At 36.2% G+C, this 25,614-nt stretch overlaps 1 protein-coding gene across 2 annotated transcripts in view; it reads left to right on the top strand.

The window, feature by feature from the left end:
• Positions 1-25,614, top strand: part of LRP2 (LDL receptor related protein 2) — a 115,649-nt gene that overhangs the window by 88,157 nt on the left and 1,878 nt on the right. The window contains exons 56-78 of one of the 2 annotated variants that reach the window (XM_088058931.1): positions 775-1,020; positions 1,701-1,829; positions 1,987-2,106; positions 2,702-2,818; positions 3,090-3,206; positions 4,602-4,739; positions 5,415-5,537; positions 6,478-6,606; positions 8,758-8,889; positions 10,255-10,386; positions 11,978-12,121; positions 12,899-13,064; positions 15,016-15,144; positions 15,801-16,021; positions 16,454-16,630; positions 17,136-17,255; positions 19,132-19,222; positions 19,776-19,843; positions 20,005-20,125; positions 22,633-22,762; positions 24,702-24,821; positions 24,917-25,024; positions 25,455-25,526. In XM_088058931.1, coding sequence (XP_087915057.1) covers positions 775-1,020; positions 1,701-1,829; positions 1,987-2,106; positions 2,702-2,818; positions 3,090-3,206; positions 4,602-4,739; positions 5,415-5,537; positions 6,478-6,606; positions 8,758-8,889; positions 10,255-10,386; positions 11,978-12,121; positions 12,899-13,064; positions 15,016-15,144; positions 15,801-16,021; positions 16,454-16,630; positions 17,136-17,255; positions 19,132-19,222; positions 19,776-19,843; positions 20,005-20,125; positions 22,633-22,762; positions 24,702-24,821; positions 24,917-25,024; positions 25,455-25,526 — 3,050 coding nt within the window. Of the gene's footprint in view, positions 1-774; positions 1,021-1,700; positions 1,830-1,986; positions 2,107-2,701; positions 2,819-3,089; positions 3,207-4,601; positions 4,740-5,414; positions 5,538-6,477; positions 6,607-8,757; positions 8,890-10,254; positions 10,387-11,977; positions 12,122-12,898; positions 13,065-15,015; positions 15,145-15,800; positions 16,022-16,450; positions 16,631-17,135; positions 17,256-19,131; positions 19,223-19,775; positions 19,844-20,004; positions 20,126-22,632; positions 22,763-24,701; positions 24,822-24,916; positions 25,025-25,454; positions 25,527-25,614 lie in introns of both variants that reach the window. The other variant, XM_014249186.2, reaches the window with a different exon arrangement.

Here is a 25,614-nt window from a genome sequence, read left to right as displayed (position 1 = left end):
GCTGGGTACAGCATAACATACTGGATACAATAAATGTCAGTTTAGGTCTATGTAATTCCTTTTACTCATTATCTTGTGCATGGGAACAGAATCCTTTGGTCTAGAACATGAATGGGAATTATAATACACTATTTTCTCTTGAACAGTTTGGTAGATACATACAGTGTATGTAAAAGAAAGTAGTAGAGTGGAGTACGGCAAGAAATTCTTCAAGTAGAGATAAGTGTTCACTCCTGTTTTCAGAGCTACCCAAGTTTGCCAGCACTGCTGATACCAGCTTTCAGTGCTTTGCCCTTTAAAATAGAGGTGATTTTTCTGTAGGTTGTGCAGCTGATATTAGCATGGTCTTCTACTATGTTTTCTGTCATGTTAATTCATAGAGAAACAGGCTCATCAGGCAATACACATCTAAGCTGATAGCATGGCCAGAGCCAAAATGCCACCTAGGTCCTCTGTGAAGTGAGTGGGAAACCCTGCCTCAATCCTGTGGAATGCTGGGTTTACTTCCCTCTGCTTTAGGAGAAGGTAGTATATATCTTGCTCCTAGAAAACTGCAGAGCCTTAGTGAGCTTGTCTGAAGATACCTGGGGAAAATGTGACGTGTGATGTTAGAAATGTGTACCTTAACTGCTTTAACTGGGCAAGTATATGTGACATTTTCTTTCTGGCTTTGTTTTTAACTGTTGATGTAAACATAAGGGCTCAGTTGACATAACCGCAGGAGATCATTTCTGTAAGTTTCAGTATCCTAACAGCTGATCTGTATTCTTTCAGCTAATCACCAGTGTGAAACTCATCAGTGGCAATGTGCCAACAAGCGATGTATCCCGGAAGCCTGGCAGTGTGATAGAGAGGATGACTGTGGTGACAACTCGGATGAAGATAGTGCTCACTGTGCCAGTAGAACCTGTCCCCCAGGCCAATTTAAATGTGACAATGGCCGTTGCATCCCACAGTCCTGGAAGTGTGATGTGGATGATGATTGTGGTGATAACTCTGATGAGCCATTCCACGAATGCAGTAAGCACAGAGCTGTAGTAAAATGCCTACATTAAAATGCACTAAAAGCAGAGTGAACCACATAACTTAATTTTCCTGAGACTGAAAGTTTATTGGAAAGGAATATTTCCTGCAAGCTAATTGCATTCGTGTAGTAAAGAGTGTTAGAAAACATAGAGATTATGTGATAATTTACTATTTACCTGTTCTTGAAGGGGAGAAAGCTTATTTATGCTTGCTAGTTTATGAGAAACTGATTATCAGGATCTCACTCTGACTTTCTTGACGCTAGGATTTTCCTATATGTGCTTGAATGTCTCTCTGAATCAATGGGCATCTTCAAAAACTTGTGACCAAGTTTTGCCATTTGAGGACAAGCTGTCTCCTCTGGCTCCCACATTTGGGGCTATTGCTAGTGTCACCAGCTCTGAATAATTTAGGGAAAAACACAAGAAGTGTGATTTGATCCTGTGATAGGTTTGTAGCATATGCAGAATAGAATAGCACAAGCAGCATAGAATGGGAAAGATAGTAAAATCAGATACATTTAATGCTTTGTACTTTACAATACTGAAAATAGCAGAAATCTCTTTTTAGTCAAAATCATTGACTGTAAGTTATAAAAGGTTAGGAGAGGCAGAAAAGCAAGGAGAGCAGTTAATGGCTAAGTAACAATTAATTTTGACAACTGCCTCTTTCAGTGGGATCTGCTTATCGATGTGACAATCACACACAATTCAGCTGTAGAACCAACTACCGTTGTGTACCATTGTGGGCAGTGTGCAATGGGAACGATGACTGTAGAGACAACAGTGATGAACAAGGCTGTGGTAAGTTTGGAGAGGGTCATTTCAATGTAACTTTGTGCCTAAAATATTTCTCCAATTTGCAAACACCCAGATTTTCTGAAAGCCTTCAGTAACAATGTACCTGGGCAAAGACTGTGCTAATGTGTGCTGTTTTGTTGGTGAACTGTCTGCACTGCAGAGGAGATGACTTGCAGTCCTTTTGGAGATTTCCGTTGCGACAATCATCGATGTATCCCGCTGCGCTGGAAGTGTGACGGAGATGATGACTGCGGAGATAACTCTGATGAGCACAACTGCAGTGAGTTCTTCTTTTGTTTGTAATTATGTAGTCCCACTTTTGACTTAAATATTCTTCTATTTCTTATGAGAACAAGGGAGACAGCTCTCAATTGCAACCATTCTTTTTGTTTATATGGTAGTCTGTCTTTTATTTGCTGAAATACCACACTGATATCACAAGGAAACATTCTGGTTACATAAAAACACTGATAAATCCAGTGATCATAATAACACATTTCCTGTTTTCCACTAAGAAGTGACATGAATTTTGAATTTGAATTTTGTCCTGTGTGCAAATGTAGTATTACATAGTTTCTTAAGCAATGATAGTGGATTTTTTTTTTTTTTCTGCTTTGAATTAAAAGCTCCTGGATAATTCTGTGTTGAAACAAAGTCTGCAATGATTTTCCTTTTTTCTATGTCAAGAGGGACTTAGAATATCTATCATATTTAAAGAGTACTTGGGGGGAATGTTGTTTTAACATCATTTAGTTTTAAAGATTTTATCTCATTATCTGCCCACATTACTTTTGTCTGGTTCAATGAGGCAGGTGTGGATGTTTAAATCTACATCTGGGAAAGTTTTCATATTTGTACATTGATTTTAAATGAAGGTCCTCGTGAGTGCACAGAAAGTGAATACCGTTGTGACAATCTGCGCTGCATTCCTTCCCGGTGGATCTGTGACCATGATGATGACTGTGAAGACAATTCGGATGAACGTGACTGTGGTGTGTATTATCTGAATGCTACCTCTTACATGTTCACACCTTTGTTTCTAATGTGATAAATTATTCTGCAAAATGATCTTTTATGGGAAGCATATTGAAAGAAGTAATGTTCACCCTGTCACTTTACTCACTCCACCAAAAGTAGGGAATACCACAGTTTCAGTAGTCTGGGATTTTCCAGTTGTTTTCAGAAGATTGTTCTCAAAATGTAAGAAGTCTATCTGTCTTTGAACAAGAAGACATTTCAACACTAACTTCTGAATTTTTTCAGAGCTGAGAACCTGCCACCCAGGTTATTTCCAGTGTGACAGTGGACACTGTGTCGCAGAGCGCTTCAAATGTGATGGAAATGCAGACTGCCTTGATTTCTCTGATGAAGCAACTTGTCGTGAGTTATAAGCTTTGCAATTGGTGCTCATTGTGCTCACTTTCAGAAAGATTTGCATTTTTCCCTATTTTTAAGTGAGATGACTCCTTAGAGATACAGAATTCTGCAATGCTCAGTGGTGTTAGTAAAGATTCAGGATAAGCACAATATTTTGAATCAGCTTTTTAATATAGTAATGGGTTGCCATCTCTTACACTGACTGTAAACACATTCTTAATGGTAGGAAATGAATGTGATTACCAAGTCCAGGAGAAGATACACGTGTGATTGAATTAAAATTTTTCACTCTCCCATGAACACTGCAAGATCCAAACTATTTCAATTGTAGCAAATTCTAATAAGATTTTGTAATGAGATTTTTTTTATAATACTTGAATCACTGTAAAGTGTCCTAAAGTATCAGTGAACCCTAGGAAATAATATACTTTTCCATTGCTGTTTTCCTTTGGTATATTGAGCTACTGTGAAAAAAATATCTGTAGCTTGCCTGGATCTACAACTGCAGCTGTTTACCCAGAAAGTATTGTTCCCAGTTGGAAGGAAAATATTCCCTCTATGTTGTATCTGCATTGACTGACATCAGCTTTTTGGGTGGAACCTACTGAGGTGTTGGTTCTGACTTACATGTTTCCATGATTGTAGGCTTCAGTGCTTGGGAGAATTCCTTTCTCTTCATGTTGGTATCGGGGAAGTTCTGTACATCTTTCCATGTACTTAATTTTAATACCTGTGCATTAAGTAAGAAGAGCATCTGCACAGTACTACCTTTATTTTTCTGATGGTAACTACATCCTGGTACATCACAGCAGTTGTCTTTCAGAGCCTGAGTATAAAATATTTGACTGCTCTTAAATGTAGGATAAAGCGTATGAGAAACCACTGAAAGGTCAAGGGTATGGTTTATTTATATAAGTTGGTAGAATAATATTTTTGTTTTTTCTTTGATTTAGTTCAGTTCCTTTCACAGCTTTTACAGAATATGAGTGGCGTTTTTTTGCTATATCAACATGAGTCCTTTTGGAATTATGTATCTTATGTGCTTCTTCAATCATTCATGTTTGGTGCTAGTGAGGTTAATTATCTTTTTTATTGAACAGATTTGTCAATAACAAATATAACTACCATTTGTTAAATTAATTAGTTTCTTTTCAAAAGCTTGTCTAACGTAGAGTTGTTTCACTATTCATTTAAACCTGAATTAATTACTTATAGCTGTGAAGAAGTCCTCAGTCATTGCAGCCTGTTGTTGCTGCACATCTTTGAAGCACTTTATATAGTATCTCTTATTATGGAGATAAGTGTTTTTAAAAATAATACAGGGTTGGACTGAATATTTTTCATGAAAACATAATGTTTTTATTGTAAATGCAAATATAATAATTTTCCTTTTTTCAGCAACACGGTATCCTAATGGTACATACTGTCCACCCATGCTGTTTGAATGCAAAAACCATGTCTGTATTCAGCCATACTGGAAATGTGATGGGGATAATGATTGTGGAGATGACTCTGATGAAGAACTTCACCTTTGCTGTAAGAGAGAGGAATTATATTAAAATAAACAATATGCTTAATTTCTACACATAATAGATAAATTAGAAAATAAATTATAATTATTTGGGATGAGTGCTAAGAATTTTTTTTTAATGCAAATTCACTTTGTTCTCTGACAAAATTTCTCACTGCTTTGTAGATGTTTGTATATGTGGTTATAAAAGTAGGGAGAAGCATATCAGAGAGATAAGGTCACTATTTCACATTTTCAAATTGATTATCAAAAATAAGAATATCAGTTTGAAATGAAAGATTTATTCAGATGATGTATATTGTCACAAGTGCTGAACTTTCAAACTTATTAGTGTTGTTGGGACGTCTTTGTAAATATGGCTGCTAAGTCTTGACTTGAGATTTAATATTTAGGTGTTGGAGGTGCTATTTAAACTGGTTTTGTCAGTTATGCACTTAAATACCATGTTGGATTTCCAGTTAATTTACTTCACAAACAAACCTAGAAACCTCAGTGTAATATGTAGTTAGAGAATTTGTCTTCTAATCACCAAAATGTGCAGAAAATATTTTTTGTCTGAATTCCTACTCACCTTTTGAAATATACAAAACATGAATGTTCCAAGAGAAAAGCGATATGAATAATTTGTGACCCAATGGCCTGAAGTATCAAGTGTGACTGATTGACCTCTGTGCTTTCAGTGGATATTGCTTGTGAATCTCCATTCCGTTTCCGGTGTGAAAACAATCGCTGTATATACAGTCATGAGCTGTGCAACCAGGAGGATGACTGTGGAGATGGCAGTGACGAGAAAGAGGAACACTGTATGTTTACACAAAATTGAGTATCAAATTCAGTAATTCTGATGTGCTTAATATTAAGTAATTCCAAAGGGATATCAAGGTTAACAATAATAATGAAATCAAGACCTCACTATGAAATAATTTGAGCTATGGTTATTAGTAATATGTATTCATAGCTCTCTGTACATGTAGCAGAAATCGGCAAACATTTGTCTGAAAAGTAAAAGAGCATGATTTTCAAAACAATATTGTATTTTCCTATGAGCACCTGCTACATTTGTTCCTCTTATTATGAACTCCACTTAAAAGGAGGAAGAATAAAGAGTTGGGATGTATAGTAAATTTGGGATGGGATGGGATAGGATGGGATGCGATGCAATGGCCAGTTGCAACTTTTAAAATAAAGAAATAGATACTTCTTGAAGTTGTGGCACTGTTAAACACATATTAACAATCTTAGTATTTAGGCTCAGACCCTGCAGAAGGTCTGTTAATATTCAATAGGTTTTTGCCCTCAGATATCTTACGTATTTCTTGCTGACTGTGCAATACATTTTCAAGTTTAATCATATTATTTCCTGGTTTTATTGTACAATATTCTAAAAGTAAATAGTTTACTAAAATCTCCATGATTTTTAGAAGTCTGCAGTAGATGGAGGAAGTATATAATTGAAGAATATTAATAAGTTTGCACTATTAAAAAAAGTTTAGTCAACTATTAACACTAAGGATTTTCCTTCTGTCCCTTTTATAAAATAGCAGGACTTCTTTCAGTTCATGGAGATGTTACTAGAAATCAGGATGTTACATCCTGGTTATGGTTTTTATACAGACTTCCAAAATAGTCTTGTCACTGTTTTACCAGATGGCATCAGCTTCCCCGTTAGCAATGGGGAATAGTGTTTGTTGGTACTTTGTAGTTTAAACTGTGACAGAGGAATATTTCTTTTCTTGATTGTAGGTAGAGAGCCAACACCAAGACCTTGTAAAACTGAAGAATTCAAGTGCAGTAATGGAAATTGCATTCCCCTACATTATGTCTGTGACAATTACGATGACTGTGGAGACCATTTTGATGAAATGGGCTGCAGTAAGTTATAATATCAATAAAATACAAAATTGCAATGCTGTTGAAATAGAATTTTCTGAAACTGAAAGCAATGAATGTTTTTTATTGAATAGCATACTAAGAAGTATTGTTTTTTAATTAGCCTGTGTAAATTTCCTGACTGTTTTTAATAAGCCTTCTCTAGGATTATTCAGTTAGTGAGGACAATATTTACTGTTTTCATTCTTTCATTATTTTAGTTTATTTTGTTTATTTTTATTATTTTGTTTATTATGCTTAGTTTATTTTGTTTTAATTCTCTTCTGTTTTCATTCTTTTGTACATGTCTTCCAAAAACATATAGATGTGCTACTTAGAGACAAGGCTTAGTGGGTCTTGACAGTGTTTGGTTTATAGTACAACCTGATGATCTTAAGATCTTAAAGATCTTTTCCAACTTGAGTGATTCCATGAAATGTGCTCTGAACAAAGTCTTTTTTAGGCTTAGAGTATTTATGCATTATTGAAAAAAAAAGATTTGATCTTGGTTTTGATCTTGTTTTGAAATGGGTTGTGTTACAGAGTCAAGAACACAAGAACAACCATCTATTTCAACCATAATTGCAATAGATTAGTGGCCAGACTCTGAACTGGTGCATGTTACCCTAGCCCAGTTAAAAATATAAGTATATTGAGATATTTCTATTTTTCTTTTTATGGACATGACCTCAGAATCTTTAAGGACCACTAGTCCTTTGCCTATTGGCCCTTTCAGATCCTCTGTACATCTTTTATTAACTATCTATTACATATTTACTAGTATCCTTTTGAATGTAAAACCTTTGACCTGAACTTTGAGACAAGAGGTATTCCATGGAATCTCAAAAAAAACAACAAACAAAACCTCAACTTTTTATGTATAGTGTAGACATACATACATACATTTTATAAATGTGTAGACAGCTGCAGAGTGGTTATATGAGCATGCACTTGTAATTTCAATTTGTCAGTCTGTGATGGCATCATGTGAAAATGTGCCAAATGCTACATTGGTGATTTGCAATCCAGCAGATTTCCAAAACACAAGTAACTTGGAAGCCTAGAGTGTAGTCCATTTTGAAGCAGCTGATTTCTTTGCTTCAGTTACCATCACAATGGTCTTTAGGTAATACAGCCTAATGCAATGACTTGATGAAAATAAAAAGGCTATGAAAGTGTGAAACAGACACCTTCTGTTGCCTGCATTCTGCTCTTTGGGGATAAACATGAATACAGATCAGATGGTAACCTTTGGAGCTTTCCTAACATCAAATACCTGCTATAATGAAAGTAGAATATTTGTGTACAATTTATGCCTCTCCACGTATATGAAATTGAGCTGTTTAAACTTAAGTTAATCAGCACTGGAATGTGCATGTAAAAATGAGATAATCAGCTTAATGTAAGGTTTTTGCCATACATCTGTATCTTTGCCTCATGATCTTCCAGTAAACATACTATTTATCTTTTCTGCTTATATAACAAATTTACATTTGTACTCAAGTATTTTATGCATATATAGAGTACATATGAATCAATAGAATTCTAGATGTACTTTCAGAAGTGTGTAATTTTCATCATCTGTTACAGACTGACTATTATATCTGACTTAGCTTTTCCATTATAGGAATGTTTTAAAGGGCAGTGCAATGACCTGTACTGACTGCAGTAGGCTTTAGATTAGGTTTGGCATGAACTATGTGCCATCTTCTCTCTGACATCTTCCAGATGTTAATAATGTAGGGCCTGTGTTATGCATGATATCAACTGACAATATTTCTTGTTCAGCTAATAAGAAAGCACTGGATATGAAAGAGCTATATTGGCAATGGTAGGAGTTAGAGTCAAATCCTTAAATTCTGCAGTTTCTGCAGACTGCTGGTAATGTAGAATGTAATTTCTGTTAAGGAAAGGGGGCTTTAATGATTATGGCTCTCTTCCTGACCCTCTTCACTACTTTTTAGTTGACAGTTCTCTTAACCAGTTGTTACCATTGTCTTCTAATTTTAGTTAGAAAAAAAGGAAAGGAAACAAACTTGATCTATCTGGAAACTATTTTCAATTGTAATAATGAACAATATTATTATTCCTTCCCCTTATTACTTCATTCTTTACTTATAATTGTATAATTTGCTTTTTTTTTTTTTTTTTCAGATCCTGGAGCAGAGCGAACTTGTGCAGAAAATATCTGTGAACATAACTGTACCAATCTGAATGAAGGAGGCTTTATCTGTTCCTGCAGGCCAGGGTACAAGGCCAGTGAAACTAACCGTAACTCCTGTGAAGGTATTTTTAATCTTATAAATATCTTTTTGCTGATAAGTGTTCATTCACCTGTCTCTTCAGCATTCTAATGTGACCACTCATTTTCACATTCTAATACGATTTTTATATATTTATCAGATAGGTGTGTCCTAAAGAGTTCCTCTGCTGAATCATGTTTTCTAAAATGTATGCCTCATTCAACAAAAAATTGGCTCCTCATTTAAGACTTCTTTTAAGCTTTTGGTAGCTGTAGATATATTTTTGCTTTACAGTACGTATATGTATACAGTACAATATGTTTTGTCATATCTTTGCAATCTGAGAGATAAAAATTTGATGTGTTTTCTTTTCCTTATTGAAAACAAGCTTGCTGCAGGTTATACTCTCCTTCTGTTCTGTTCCCAAACAGACCTACAGTAAAGGTGTGTTGTGCCATATTTTTGCCCTGGGTTTTATGCAGATAAAATGTAATGAGGAGTCCACTCAAAGGCCATGGTTTGTGGTCATGCAACATAGTACCTTTCCAGCTGGTGTTTCAGTATGTTTTGATGAAAATCCTTCTGCTTGTTTCTCCCAGCTCTTGTGGACAATTTGTATGATTTTATTGAACGTGATCTAAAGCCACCCCTCCCTTTCCCTGCTGATATAGTTTCTGAGGACCATGTGTCTTGGCTTCACACTTCAAGAAAGTTTTGCTCTTGCATCTCATTTTAGTCTTGCCTCATCTTTTGTCTTGCTTTATTGATTTAACACAAAAATACATGATCAAAAGTGCATCTCGGAAAACAAATCTGTTAAGTAGGATTACAGCAAGGTAGTTATTGACAATCTGTAGTCAAGACATGGTAAACAGCAAATGAGTGATGAGGAGCTCTGTTTGATAACAGATGCTGATTTTAAGGATCACTAATTAGGTCACTGTTCTTTTAGAGTATGTGGGGAAGGCACAAACCTACCACTTCATGAAGTAAAGATGTTTGGCATAGAATCGTCAAGGTTGGAAGAGGCCTCTAAGAAGTCCAACCACCAACCCAGCACGACCACTGTAACCCCCTAAACCACTAAACCATCACCCGGCACCAGATGCAGATACTCTGAAACACCTCCAGGGATGGTGACTCCACCACCTCCCTGGACAACCTACTCTGATACCTACCACTCTAACAGTGAAAGTTTTTTCTAGTATCTAATCTGAATTTACCGTCTCATCTTAAGGCCATTTCCTCAGCTTCTCTCACTGCAGGCAGCGTAAAAGAGACTGGCCCCCACCTCACTACAGCCTTCCTTCAGGGTATTGTAGAGAGCAATGAGGTCACCCCTGAGACTCCTAAAGACTAAACAAGAAAGAAATCAAGTTTTAGGAATCTTTTCTCTTCTTGTGTCTAGATATTAATGAGTGTGAGATCTTTGGAACGTGCACCCAAGACTGCAAGAATTCCAAAGGAAGCTATGAATGTTTCTGTGCAGATGGCTTCAGATCTGTGGGTGATCAACAAGGGAAACAGTGTGCAGCTGATGGTATGTTAACCAATAGGGAGATTGATTGCCACCTGTAAAGAGCAAGTGCAATAGAGCAACTTAATGAATAAGTTAAACTGTCTTTTATAAGAAGGGCATAATGATAAACCAAACCTTATTCTGTAAGATAATACTATCTGTGTATTCCACCTATTCCATATCAGGAATGAAAGTGCTCATCTCTGCTTCCAATTGTAAACATTGTATACATTTCTCCTGAAATTTTCTGCAAACAAAAACCAGTTTTCTGGTGGTTATCAGAATGAAAATTAATGTTGCCTATTCTTGAAGTTTAGATTTTATCAACGAAATAATGCATCAGAAAGAAGTTGCATTAAACTGGCATAAATCAAAGGCAGTTCGATGGCAGGTTGCCATTCATTGTGCATGGACTGCTGCGCACAAACAGAAGGACTTTGGCCAATGTTTCAGATCAGTCATTGGCTTTTTATCATACCTCAGTGCAGTGGCTACCATGTGTGGCAGTCCTGAATAGGCAGAGTTGACTCAGAAAACAATAGTGACAGACAAAAAAGTGATGATAGAGCAGCATTAAATAAAAACCAAAACCAGTACTGTATCTAGAAAAATAGTTACACTTTAACAGTTTTAAGAGATAAATGATAGAAATATGGTGTGCCAAGCCAAATATTAAAATCTTCAGAACAGAAAGCCTGTAACCTAACCTACATGCTACTGGAGGTTTTGAAACCTAAAAATTATTTGTAATATGAAAAATTATACAAGAAAATAAGGTCTACAAGTTACCTGTCCAGGGGCATAGTTCAGCAAATATTTGCTGCTGAGCGTTAGGCTGGAAATGCAAAAGTACATTTACACTTCAGTTTCTGCCTGGCTGCCTGTTTGTGCCCATGTTGAAATCCAATTCTTTGATACCCTTTCTCACAGGCTTTGTTCAGGAAACATCCAGACACACAAAGTGTTGAAGGCTAAGTGATAGAAGATAATATAATTGTAGCTGGTAACGCTGAAATTTGTTGTACCTAAGTTCTATTTCCATGTATACCCAGAACTCTGCCCTGCTTTTTTAGTATAATATCACAGCCCTTATAAATGAGGGCCAGATGGGATGTTGTTAGGCTAACCCAAAATTAAACTGTGATTGGGAGAACATTCATCAATATAGAGATATTAGAATTTAAAAACTTTAAGGTAGAATTTTGACATGTCAGGGCTAAAGGGACTGGCAATTTATTTGTACTTTTAAAATTAATAGCTGTATTTTGTGAGGGAAAGTGGAGCCACCCAGTGTGTACTGGCATTCTGTTTTTGAGATGTGGTGATATGCCAACAATGAAATGTTTAATAATTTTTAAGGAATTATGTCTGCACAAGATCTATGGTGAAAGGGATAATACTATCCTCAGTGGTAAGCATTTTAGTTTTTGTAAATTTTGCAAAGCCATGAAGTTTGAATAGCTCTGAAGCTTTAGAAGTGGCCCAGAATTCCCTCTGCTTCTTGTACAGATACAACTTGTGAAAAACCCTTTTAGTTTTAATTAGAAGTCACTTTCATCTGTTTTTTCTAAAATGAGAAATAAATGAAAATAAATTCACTGTTGTTTCCCAGGTAATCCTCCATTGTTACTGCTGCCAGATAATGTGCGGATTCGAAGGTACAACATCTCATCAGAACAGTACTCTGACTATATTGATAACCAGGAACGCATCCAAGCTCTGGATTATGACTGGGACCCTGAAGGGATAGGCCTGAGTGAGTATGCTAACACTCAACCATGCAATGGTTGATTAAAAAAGATGCATTTTTGTAGCATGGGTGCTTAATTTACACTGGAAAGCAAAATCAAATTAGATCAACTGGCCAGGTCTCAGTTGAATGTGCCCTTCCCCTCTAGTCATTCTTCAGCATCAGTGTACTTTCTTTTAATGTTTTAATTTCGTTTAGCTAGATTTTGATCTGGTTTTCCTTTCATTTTAGTGTGTTTATCTGTATAATTGTGGCTCTTTAGGATTATGCTGCAGTAGAAGATTTTTATTAGATAAATACTTATTTTCCTTCTGCCTCTGCAGTTCCCAAACCTGACTCAAGTGTTGCAAGAATTAATCCTTAAACTTAGGAGGAATGGCCAATAGATCCCTGCGTTAACTTATATTTTTGCTTCTTGCTCAGGTTCCCTTTTTTTTGCTTTTTCAACGGGGCCACTGTCCTGGGCCATGCTTGCTCCTTAAGGTTATGAGAGCCTAAATATTCTCAAAATCATGTGTAAAGGTTTCAGAGCTAAGATCCTCTGCTCTTGAAAAATATAATATTTATTTCTTGATAAGCTCAAGATGACTTTAGATGTGTATCTTGTTGCATGTGATAGATGGCTTTAGAATTTATACACTAACACAGACAACTCTCAGAACAGACAACTCTTACCTTATTCAAAAATAAATGGGGCTGGTAACTTCACACAAGAGCCTCAGAAAAATTAGAATTTCAACAAATATGTAATTAAATAGACATTTCTCACATTTTTTTTTTAAGGTATTGTGTACTTCAGCATTCTGGGACAGGGTTCTGAGTTTGGAGCCATCAAACGTGCTTATCTCCCCACTTTTGACAGCAGTAGGAACAATCCAACAAAGGAAGTTGACTTGAATCTCAAATACATAGTTAATCCTGATGGGCTAGCTGTTGACTGGGTTGGAAGGTAAGTACACTGAAAAGCTGGAAAAATGCTGTATCTTTAATGTGTCAGTTTGTGAATTTGATCAGGCTGTGCAAAATCCACTTTTTTCTTCCTTATGAATTGTCTCTGAATGTGTCTAGTCTGACAGTAGTTCAGAACAATGTAGTAAGCTGTTCTTGCCCAGACAGCAGGTTAATAGATGCGCATGTGGTTGATGGCATCACATATTCTTTGCAATTGGCAGAAAGGTTGTGCATCAGTAAAGTGATATAATACACGAGCCTTCGTGTCAGATGGATTCTTCTTCAATGACTTAGGTACGCTCCAGGGAACAACCTTTCTTTGCTGTTGGGAGGAAAGCTCCCCAATCCACGATGGAATTTTATCTTGTATCTTTGCTCATTCCTTACCAACCCTGTGCTATATGAGCAATCCCAAAACAGAAGTAGCTCTAAAATTTGATGAATAGATGTATTTTCTCACAAAATGGTTAAGTTTTTGTAATCATATTTCATGAAGTTTTTCTCCCTTTTAGTGACTGTGAATTTTTTTAGCCTGAAGCATGGTAATTTTTAAACTTAATCATAGAAATCATGAGATCACTCCTTATGTATACTACCTTGGAGAAGAGCTGGAACAAAGTTGGGCCTGACTCTTGGGAGTTTGATGTTTACCGTGTCATTTCATCTTGCAATATAACTGTTAAAGGACGTGGTAGACAGGGATAGATGTAGTTCATGTGGTATAATGCTGAGAGGAACGTGATGTTTGTAGATGGACACTTTGAAATGTAGTCAGGATGCTGTTTGAGGCTGAATGGACAGAAGTTAGAAATATTAGTCAACCTTCTGAATGCTATTGCCAGATTTTGGATACAAAATGATGAGAAAAAGTTAAAAATTGTATCTTTTCTTAGGTATAGATATATTAGGGCCTGGGCTAGTCCTCAGGTTACTTCATTGTTTGCTTCATAAACTGGAGGCACCTAGAAAAAAATGTCTCCAAAGGCAAAAGGGAATGTCTGAATTCTGTTCACGAATTTATATGGTCATGAGAGCAAGCATCCAGGATACATATCATAAGCATCCTGGTGAGGCTTCAGCTTCATCTTGATGAGAAACTTCAGCACTTCAAACATAGCACTGCACTGATTTCAGAATAATGTTGAAATGTATTTTAAAAAAACCACATTTAATTATATGCATATATAATTATAAAAAATGTTACAGATAAAATTATAAGCTTTGAGACACTTTGTCTTGCTGCTCATCTGCTAAATAGAAATTACAGTATTTTTTCATGTTTCCAGGCCAGCTAGGAGGTAATTTATTTAAGCAGAAGGCACCGTGTGGTTAGTGGGTGCAAAATAATGAGTCTGTTTATTATCTAAGGTCAAAAAAATTATAAAGGCATGATGATAAAGATAAACAAAATTTAAGGAAGAGTAGACTGAGTGCCCTGTTTGTTAGAACTAAAAAAATACATTTTCAACTGATGCAGGAACAATTTATTCATTAGTATCTCTCTCATTAGACAAAAGTCTAGAGAGGAGCTGTGAACTAATAAGCTGGATATCTCCAGAGCTGCTGCATAAATTACATGGTAAATTAATTTTTACTTGTAATGAACCTCATTGTCTCCTGGAAAATGGAGTCTTTAAAGATGCTTATTAGCCACTTCTGCTGCTTAAAAGTACTAATGAAAGTTTTCAGTATCCCTTCAATGAAGATTATTTGACAGGGACCCAGAGGTAGATTTCAGAGGAAAATAATGAGTGAGCCAACAGACCACATTTGCTAAACTTTTACCTATATTTAGGGTCTGTATATTCTATACAAGTTCAGTAATCAATGCAGGTTTGTTATATTAATTTTGTTTGAGTTTGATAGAGTGTTTCTTCTTAATTTACTTTATTCCTCTTCCAAGTGTAAACTATTTACTTTTGGAATGTTTTGTGTTTTATGTAATTCAGACATCTTTACTGGACTGATGCAGGGACTAATCGCATAGAGGTGGCAAAATTAGATGGACGGTATAGAAAATGGCTTATTTTTTCCCATCTGGATCAACCAGCAGCTATTGCTGTCAATCCAAAACGTGGGTGAGTACCATAATTATTTCCAATGCTATTCAAAACTAAAAAAGCCCACAGTGGTAAATTTTTCAGCAAAGACTAAGGGAATGTTCTCAGGAACTTTGCTTTACTGACACTGTGAAGTTTGTGAGAATGGGAAAGCATTTTAGTATTAGATTTAACATGGATGCCTGTGTTGAAGACATGGCCAGATAGTTCAAATAAAAATCTCTTTTCTACATTATTATGTGCCCACCAAATTTCTCTGTTACTACAGAAACAGAGAAATAGATGGGAATTGCTCTTCACTAGCTCCAAGCAGGACAGTCATAGCCTTCTCCATGGGGAAAAGCAATGTAAATGCACTAGTACTTTCAACAGCTGGGCTTGCTGTAACTTGGATTAAACGGTAAATCATGAGATATCGTGATATGTGCTTCTCTCAGTTGGAGTACAGCAACATAGCTCCCTGAAGTGACATGGATGTTACAGCTTTATTGTTATTGCTGAATGTTCTTTTGGTATATATTGTTCAGTGAACTCTCTGTAACCTTCCCAGTCACAGCTGCATAGCATAGGTTGCTGAACAGCTTTTTTTTCCCATTACTGACCTTTTCCATGAAACTCCGAAGTTCCAAAGACTAAATTCTGAACCGTATCCATTTCTAATTCTATCCTTTCAGGCTTATGTATTGGACTGACTGGGGAAGGCAGCCAAAGATTGAATGTGCCTGGATGGATGGACAACAAAGACAGACACTGGTCTCTGAAGACCTTGGCTGGCCAACTGGTCTTTCTATTGATTATTTGAACAATGATAGGATCTATTGGAGTGATTCTAAAGAAAATATAATTGAATCCATGAGACCTGATGGGACAGACAGAACCATTGTACTACATGGAGGTAAGAATATACTATGCAATTAATAGTAACCAAGATGTGTGCTAACAAGCACTTGGGCTTCACAAGTGGGGCTACATTTGGGAGCTTTTAAAACGTTAACTCTTGGTAGTATTTTCTCCATTATACAGTGATCAGTGGTGCACCAGGCTCAGTGGTACCTGGTAACTGGACTCCCTGAGTGGAGTTTGTGACCCAAATAGGAGACAATGTGGAAAACTGGATTCTTGCTTTTTAATGTATACTATTAATCAGTATTAATCAGTGTGAGCACTGAGACATGAAGAGGTCAGGCACATGAGGATATAAATATACGACTGCATACATCTTAAAATGGAAGCAATAAATAATGTATTTAAGCTGAAGGACAGCATTTCTGTCTGTTTTACTGGGGATTTGCTTGCTGACAGTCTCTTATTTGGTTTCTTTGAGAAGTAGGCAGTCCATACAGCCTCGATGTCTTTGAAGGCCATTTATATTGGATAGCTAAAGAACGGGGAGAAGTCTGGAGGAAGGATAAGTTTGGAAGTGGAGAAAAAGTGAAAGTGCTGACTGTAAATCCGTGGCTTACCCAAGTGCGCATCTATCACCAACACAGATACAATCAATCAGGTGGGTAATCAGGATCCCAGTGAGACATTTCTTGCCATGAAATTGAAGTTGGTATTGATGTCTGCAAAGAGCTTAGTAATCTTTTGATAACCTGTCCATTAGTAAATGATAATATTAGTTTCTGAAAACCTAAAAATTAATAGAGGCTGACAGGTGTTTTCTGCACACCCAAAATGAAATCAACAGTGGAACACCACACACTGGTCTTTTGAGTCTCTAAGTTATGACCCTGTCATTTCTCTTTCCCTCTCCCTCATGAGGACAGTCATAAAATGTATTTATCCTGGCAAAGTGCTGATCATTTAATACTTGGAGTAGTTTGTTCCTGGTGCTAAATGGGCTCTCAGCAGCCATTATCTATCCCTTAAGAACGTGTGTAAGAAAAGGCAGAGAGAAGGTGTTGGTATAAACGTGTTGACATAACTGACTATGGAATTGCCCTGCCTTACCTCAGGGATATGCTGCATTGCTTCTTCAAATCTTTATTGCTTTATCACTTTTTCAGTGCCTAATCCTTGTAAAGATGTCTGCAGCCACCTCTGCTTGCTGAGACCAGGAGGATACACCTGCTCATGTCCCCAAGGGACTCAGTTCCTAGAAGGCAGCAGCACGGAATGTGATGCAGGTAGAATAATTTGTCAAACTGGAAATGAAAGCAGTAAAAGCTTTTCTTTAGGAATACAAATGCATTACTGAATTAGAAGTATGGAGGGATAGACTAACTGATGTAATAGATATTGGTAAGTCAGAACATCTAGCTTTTATTCTCAGCCATCACTGATTTGTGGTCATCTTGTGCATTTTCTTTAATGTCTTTGCATATCATTTGTAAAATGGCCATAGGTCTGTCAATCCAACAAGAGCAGACCCAGCTACAAAACTGGTCACACTTTCTGATTTTTGTTTTGAAATTCCAAAATATTTTTTTTAAGAATGCTTTGATTTCAGAACTAAGAATTTCTGACAAATTATTGTTAACAATTTTGTTTACAATTCTGTAAAAGCTCTTACTTAATCAGTATCATAGAAACTTAAAAGCTTACAGAAGTCAAGAGTGTGGACAGAGATAACTTCTGGATAATTATACTCTGGAAAGCCTTATAGGCACTAGAATTTCATGCTTGGTTGTTGCATTGTAGCAAAACCCTGATAGTGCTTCAGTACCTTTACTGAGAGCAATGAAAATACCACTACAGGATTTCTATTTCTCTCTAGCTGAGAGTCTGCATTCTTAGCTTACAGTGGTGTGGGTGGTAGCCAGATGTCCTTGTACTTGTCCTTGGAACATATCTTTAATGTATTATGATTTGTAACATTATGTTTGGCATCTTTCCTTTGGTTAATCTTCTCTGACTTCTTTTTGTACTGAAAGAGAAAATGTCATCACTTTTACACTGCCTTACCTCTAAATTACATTTTCTTAATAATTATTAGTGATTTTTCCTATTGCCATGTGGTGTGAGCTGCAGAAAGAGGTTATAGTGATATGTAATAGTGAGTGAATGGATGCAATATGTGTTTAAATTAGGGATCAATGACAGTGTTGATTGCATTTGCTAATTGCTGCTTATTGCTCTGGGGACACTGAATTTGATATTCTTTGCTCAAACTGCTTTACATAAAATGTTTGGGAATTAAGAAAATTGCTTGTGCAGTTGGGAAAACTGCTTGCAGACCAAACATAGCTTTTGTACATACATTTAGTTTATTTGGCCCTATTACAGCTACTGAGAAACAGCCTGAAAAACCTCTGCCTTTCCTGTTTTTGTACCCCATTTACTTGAAGGGTCTTTTACCTGTAAGAAACATTGTAGCAACACACTTCCTTCCTCTGGCTAATACCAATTTTGTGACAAAATACTATGATCTATGTCCATCCTCAACCTATAGCCTATAAAAATGGCTCAGATTCAGGGCTTTTCCTATGTTAAGTACACTTTTCTGACAGTATATCCTGAGCTCTTATTGAAGACTAGTATGATTATTTTTCCTCACTTGATTCAGCATTGGAATAATGCTCTTCCTCTATGTGCATCTCCATCCATTGTTTTTCCTCATAAGTAATTACATTCTTTATAAGTAAATGCAGAAGTTTGGCCTTCTCTGTGCAACTTCCTGCAGGTAGAATGGAAAAATCTGGACAGAAGAGAGAAAGCATTGCTGCTTTCTGAATGCAGAGGTTTGAAGGGTGGTGCTAGGCTGCATTGCATGAAAAAAAGGAAGTGAGCAGACACACAGCTCTTGAGCTGACTAGGCCTACACTCTACTAAGTTGTTATGTTCCGAGAAGAGGTTTTGCTTCAATAAACTTAAGCTGATTTGGCAGAAAAAAATAGAACACAATAGCAACAAGCACATGTGCTATCAAACCCAAAAATTTTGAAAAGCAGCCTGTAAGTTTGCATATGCAAGATCTATAGAGACAAAGAAAATGCTTTATTGGTATTATTTAGTTTGTTGAGTATGTCTTGATAATGCACACATGGCTTCTGAATTTTGCAGCTATTGAATCCCCTCCCACAATGCCACCAGCTTGCAGGTGCATGAACGGTGGAACATGCTATATAGATGAAAGCAGTCTTCCCAAATGCAAGTAAGTCTGTATGTTGTTAGGGTAGTCCTGGTTCAGGCTGTGCTGGTTTAGTCTCATGAAACAATTATATTCTTTGAAATCTGTTGGAAACACTTCAGTAGGTGTCATACATCTGCAGTAGCATTTTTATAACAACTATGGAAAAACACATGCATAAAAATAATAACAAATAAGTAATGTGAATGCATAAGTTCGGGGGAAAAGCCCCCAAAAAAACCCAAAAAGGCAAATCTCTGAAGATTCTAATAAAATGCTATATCCCAAAATTGTAACAACGGAAATGTAACTCTCAATAAATGTAGCTTGGAACTGCCAGCAGGTGCCACCGATGCTCCACTGAAACCAGACCTTCTGACTCAGCACTTATTTTCACTTTTAGTTCTCTGAATATAGGAGACATACTATATTTACATAAAGTCAGTGCAATATATAATTACTGAGCATGGAGCTAAAATTTCTGGGTTCTAGATAAACATTTCAAAATACAATCATGAAGCTGAGATCCCAAACTTAATAAAAGCCGTTGAGTCAGCTGTCCTTTTTATGTTTACAGATGTTCTTATGGATACACTGGGAATTATTGTGAAATAGGATTGTCAAAAGGAGTCCCTCCTGGAACAAGTAAGCTTCAAGAATATATTGCACTTGACATTTGGGCAAAAGAATGTGTAATACCTTACCATGATACCTGTTCAGGGTCAGGCTTCTAATTCTCTGGGCTCTTTTTTTTTGCACTGAACTGTGCTTGCTTGAATGTTTTCTTGTTCTTCTGTCTTTGACAGCAGCAGTAGCAGTGTTGCTGACAGTCATACTAATCATAATAATTGGAGTGTTAGCAATTGGAGGCTTTTTTAACTACAGACGAACAGGCTCCCTTTTACCAGCGCTTCCCAAACTACCAAGGTATGTTTTGAAGGCTTTCAGAGCAGGAATGTCTGTGAGCTAGAAATGTATATTTGTTTCTAAATATTTCTGAAAAATCAATTTTTTCTATGCTGTGTTCCCATTCTGGTGGAATATGGGAAATGCAGTGTTGCAGCAACTCCAGTGAATTTTTCATTCCAGGCAATACCATAGCTGATCACTATTGTATAACAAAGCATGACTGTAAAACTCTGACATTCTAAATTAGCCTTTAAGTAATGGCCAATATAGAAGATTGTTTACCATATCTGAAGCTGTATATTCATTTCAAAAAGTTCATAGTTAAATGTTCTAATTTTTTATAAAACTTTGACCTGAGATGATTTGAAGAGACCTTTTAACACTGAAAGGCTGTACTCATCTGCAATGCTATATTCATCTGCTTAAAAATATGGCATATGTGTAGTGAACTTCTGTTTCCAATGCCTACACTGCTGACAGTCATACTGTCAAGTGAAAACCAGCTTTGTGAAATGTCATCAAAAATATCTGATGTTTTAAATCAAAGGAAAATGAAGTAAATATATTTGAAATTATTTGAAATTAATTTATTTTAAAAAATATGTCAGAATATGATGCTTTGAATTTTTTTAGCTTTAAGCAAATTATGTGGTTTAAAATGCATAAAGGCACATCCTCATAGTCCTTGCACCAATTTGCCATATAGAATTATAGCTCTTAAATCAATCTAATTAAATCACTGTAATCAATAATGTGGATGAAGCTAAAACTGCTTCCTCACTGGAGGATTACACTGAACTCTAGTGGTACTGAGTGAGCCCAGATGAAGATCACCAAAATTATTTGAGGGATGGAGCAAGTCTCTTACATAGATAGGCTGAGAGAATTGGGTTTGTTCAGCCTGGAAAAGAGAAGGTTTGGAGGTGATGTAAGGGTGATTTTCTTGTAGATGAAGGGAGTCTACAAGGAAAATGGGAAAGACTTTTTAGAAAGGCACATAGTGACAGTACAATGGAAGGAATGGATTCAAACTGAGAGTACGTTTAGATTAGATATTAAGAAATAATTTTGGTGAGAGTGGTGAGGAACTAGAACAGGTTTCCCAGAGAAGTTGTGAATGCCCCACCCCTGGCATTGTTCAAGACTGGGTTGGAAGGAGCTCTGAGCAACCTGGTCTAGTGGAATGGGTCCCTGCCAATGGCTCTTCCAGCCCTAGCCATTCTATGAATCTCTGATTCTAATCCAATTTATTCATGAGTTGATGCAGTTAAATTGGGGCAACATTTTTGTGCAGGTAAATTCTGAAGAACAAAGAGGTTTTTTAAGAGATCACCAAGCTACTCACTGAAATTCCCTGTTTCCTGCTTCTTGAATGGAAACTTTCTGCATTATCAGATAGTGAACAAGCTGAAATTTTAATATATTGACTTGATCTTTACTATTCAACTATGCTTCCCACATAAGTTACGAGACTGTGTGAAAAGGAGATGTCAGTTTTGTATCTGTGAGGCTTGATTTGCATTTATTTCTGCCATGAATATGTCTTAGTGCTGCCATTGCTCAATCCCTCTTTAAACTCTGAACCTGTACCTTTACAGCAGAGTTAGCTCAAGCTATAGCTTAGCTGTTGCCTGTATTGCAAGACCTGTCCATGTATAGGAATCCTAGCTAAGATCTACCTTTTTAAAATGGAAGCTGTTGATGCCTACAGGACCAGCTGGTGACGTGTACACAATGCATCAGCTGTAGGAAAGAAGTTTAGCACAAGCCAGATCCAGTGAAGACATAGAACTGGAAAGATTATTCTAGTACTTTGCCTTCCTTCAAGTTAGGCAGATTTGAAAAAATTAAACCAAAGGTTAGCTGTGGAGCAGATTTGTTGTTAGATGCCTTGGGGATGTTACATACTCAGACTTCTGTGTGGGAATGTCCTGTATTTGGTTACTGGTTTCTGTCTTTCAATCCTGTTATTTTTTAGCCTGACAGAGTGCTTTCCAACCATTTCCAATATTGTTCATGAATATCTAGTGTGCACTTGTGGTTGTCATAATTCTATATATAGATTGAATATTCACAAGTATGAAAACAGTGTCTTGTAGGTATCTTCATGATTTGCATGCATAAATCTTCAGTATAGGTGTTGGTGGGATTATATTGTCAAATTTCAGATGCGTGTTTTAAAAATCAGTTTCAATTTATTTGAATAACTGAATTTGTCTTTAAATTGTCACTGAAGTAAGAGTGGTCAAAATGTAGGTAAATTTTGGGAAATCGTATTTCATTGACATCATTTGATGTCTGCATGAGCAAGCAAAGGTATTTGAGATGATTCTGAGTGGGCTAACTTAAGTTAAAAAACTAGTTAAACAAATAAAGAAATACAATTTCTAATATTAGCTTGACAAAATTCAAAGTGACAATTATGCTTAGAAGAACAAGTGAAAAAACCTGTATTATAAACGCTCTGTATAATCTCTTCTACTTTATTTTTATTTTTGTTTGTTTGTTTTTGTTTTTTTTTATAGTTTAAGCAGTCTTGTAAAATCTAATGAAAATGGCAATGGAGTTACTTTCCGATCTGGAGCAGATGTGACTATGGACATAGGTGTCCCTGGCTTTGGGGGAGATTCTGCTATAGACAGGGCAATGCAAATGGTAAGGTTTAGTTGTCAAATAATTTTTTAAATTGTTTTCTTTTGATGTAATTAGTTGCTTAAAGAAGGGAGACCTTTTTCTATAAAATGATAGTGAAATGATAAATGTGTTCTAGAAAAAGAAGTGAAAAATGATGGATAGTTTCCTGAAATAGGTTTCCGTAATTTGAAGGCAAAGACAAATATAGGATGTTCTTTAAAATAATGTGTATTTTCCCAAGATTTATATAGCAGAAATTAAGAATTACTGCCTTTTGTCTTTCATCACATTCATGGAATATAAAGGGAATGAGTAGACAAATGACAGCATTGTAACAGGGAATTTTTTAGGAGTCTTGTATTCTATAGAACAGTTTAAAATATGTAGTTTTCAAAACCAGATGGTATGTTAGAGCATTCAGAGGTAAAACTCAAGCCTAACCACAGGATTCACGATTTTGTGCAATACAGTATCGATCTGACAATTTCTTAATTTATGAAGTTTAAACAAATCATGTTTAACAGCTATGGGGACATCATAAAGTGTAACTGTACTTCATCCACGTTTTGTTATGCACATCTGAGAAATAGCAGATCCCCGTGTTATTCTCATTTGCCACAAGAAGCATAATGTATTAATGATTTTTACTTGTAGGAAAGAGATAATGGATATGTTTGAATAGTGAGCAGTTGCTGACAAGTATAAGGTGGAAACTCTCTAAACTGATGCTGAATAGATATGAAATGAAACAGCTAAAGAAGATTAGCTCCTAGTATAAATATATGAACGTTGCCTAGATGAAGAAACACAGTCTTTGTTAAAATTAGGCAGCTTGTGCAACAAAACATCCACATGAACATTTTGGTAAACACTGGAAAAATAGCTTTAGGCTTGTACATTACCCCAAATCTTTTTCACGCACAAAGAACTTGACCATACTTGGTATTTTTTGGCCCAGTACTGACATACTGAAGTTCAAGCAATGCCGTTTATACATTGCCAGTAACAGGTCTGGATCCAAAGTATCTCTACTTATGTAGTGTCAGTTCTCCCTATGTATTCAAAATGTAAACAAAAAATTGTTATGTCACTGGGAAAGAATTCAACGGCTTTGGTGTACAGCAGTGAAGAGCTGTGGGATGTACCTCCTAAAATTTTAACATCATATGTGCATGAGTAGATGTTGAATACTTTTCAGTGGGACTGTCCTTAGTCAATCTAGTTTAAGGGAGCTGACAAGAGTTTACTGTGTTATAAAAAGCCATATTCTGATAGCAAAAAGCATGAATACATGTGGTATGAAGCAGCGGTTTGTGAAAATGAGGCAGATTTAAGGAGCTAGCTGCTGTACTTATGCTATTCCTTGCTAGTTCTGTCATGAGGCTGTGTCAAAGAGCAGGACAGGCGAGTCTGGGTGGGATTTTGTTTCATTATCCTCCTACCTGATGTAACTTCTCTGACATAACTAAGGGGACACACTGCTTTGTCTCAAAAATACAGTAATCTCCTTGCTGAGACAAAATGAATCACATTCTTTTACGTATCAGCTATTGCTCATTAATTTGTACATAATTTTGAAGTCTCTAAATTAAAGTATTTATTAAGATTATATTCTTCCTTTGATTTTTCTATTGAAGGTACAATTTGTGAAAGTTGTCTTTCCTCATAGTATAATACTTTGAGTCAAATATTGAAGTGTGTGTGTGTTTTTGTCCATCTAGGAAATGGGGTAATATTGGAACAATCAGTAGTCCAGGCTGCTAAGTCAGGGAGTAAAAGTAAATTGATGTTGATGATTGATGTAATTGATGTAATTGATTTCAACAGACACTAGATTTTGTCTGCCTATGTGAAAGTAAACATGTATTGTTCCCCAAGATGAAGAGTTTGACTACACATTAATTCCTAGGAGTATGGAGGTGTTTATTCCACTGCAGTTGTTGGGTTTTTTCCTCCCTAGAATGAAAACTTTGCAGTGGAGTCGGGGAAACAACCAATCACGTTTGAAAATCCAATGTATACAACCAGAGATGCTGGAGCCAGCACAGCTGGTGCAGTTACAGTTACTCGACCAACACTTGTAAGATAAATTTTGGCTTGACTTTCACCTTTCGTTTTCCCTTATGACCACCTTTTCATCTTTGAAGAATGTTGATTCTCTTTCTTCTCCTACAGGTAGCAGCAGCTGGTAGTGAGGAAAATGAAAATTTTGAAAATCCTGTGTATTCCTCTGTGATATCTACTAGCCCAAAGGAAACCCCTCAGAGTACAGATGCACCTCTGGTAGGAAATAAAAATAGTCTAAGGCTACCTTGTTTGTTTTGTGCTCCAGATTAGAAAAATGGAATTGTTAGGGAAGCTGTGGTCAACTTAGTGGTTCCATGTCCCTCAGTAATTTCCTTTGTGTTGTTTTCAAGACAGTTTTTTCCTCTTTGATTTATTTGTCTGGAATGATAGGCTTCCATGGAGTAATTTAGTAATTTTTGTTGCCTAGCAACATTTTGTGAATACTTCTTCAGGTGAAATAACTTGGTCATCTAGCAGAAAAATAAATTTGTGTTCCATGCTTAGAATTACAACATATTGATGTAAGAACATCCATCTGAAGTTACTGAGGTAGCAGTCAATTCAAGTGAAATCCAACAATGTAATGCAAGTTTCCAGAGAAGTTTTGAGAAAAATGTATGAAGTTCTAATAATTTTTATATTTCAGGAATCAAAGTGGAGTTTCTTCAAGAGAAAAAAGAAACAAAACACTAATTTTGAAAACCCAATATATGCGGAGGTATTGTTTCTATTGTATAATTCTGTTTTTCAGCTAATGTACTGCTGGACTTTTTTCTTGCTTTCATAGGATAAAGATTATAAGTAGG

Source organism: Pseudopodoces humilis, chromosome 8 (assembly GCF_049639895.1).
Source record: "Pseudopodoces humilis isolate 2021_Gansu_Grassland_sample_001 chromosome 8, ASM4963989v1, whole genome shotgun sequence".
Lineage (NCBI taxonomy): Eukaryota > Metazoa > Chordata > Aves > Passeriformes > Paridae > Pseudopodoces > Pseudopodoces humilis.
The sequence above is the reverse complement of the archived record's forward strand: the minus strand, read 5'-3'. Positions and strand labels throughout refer to the sequence as shown.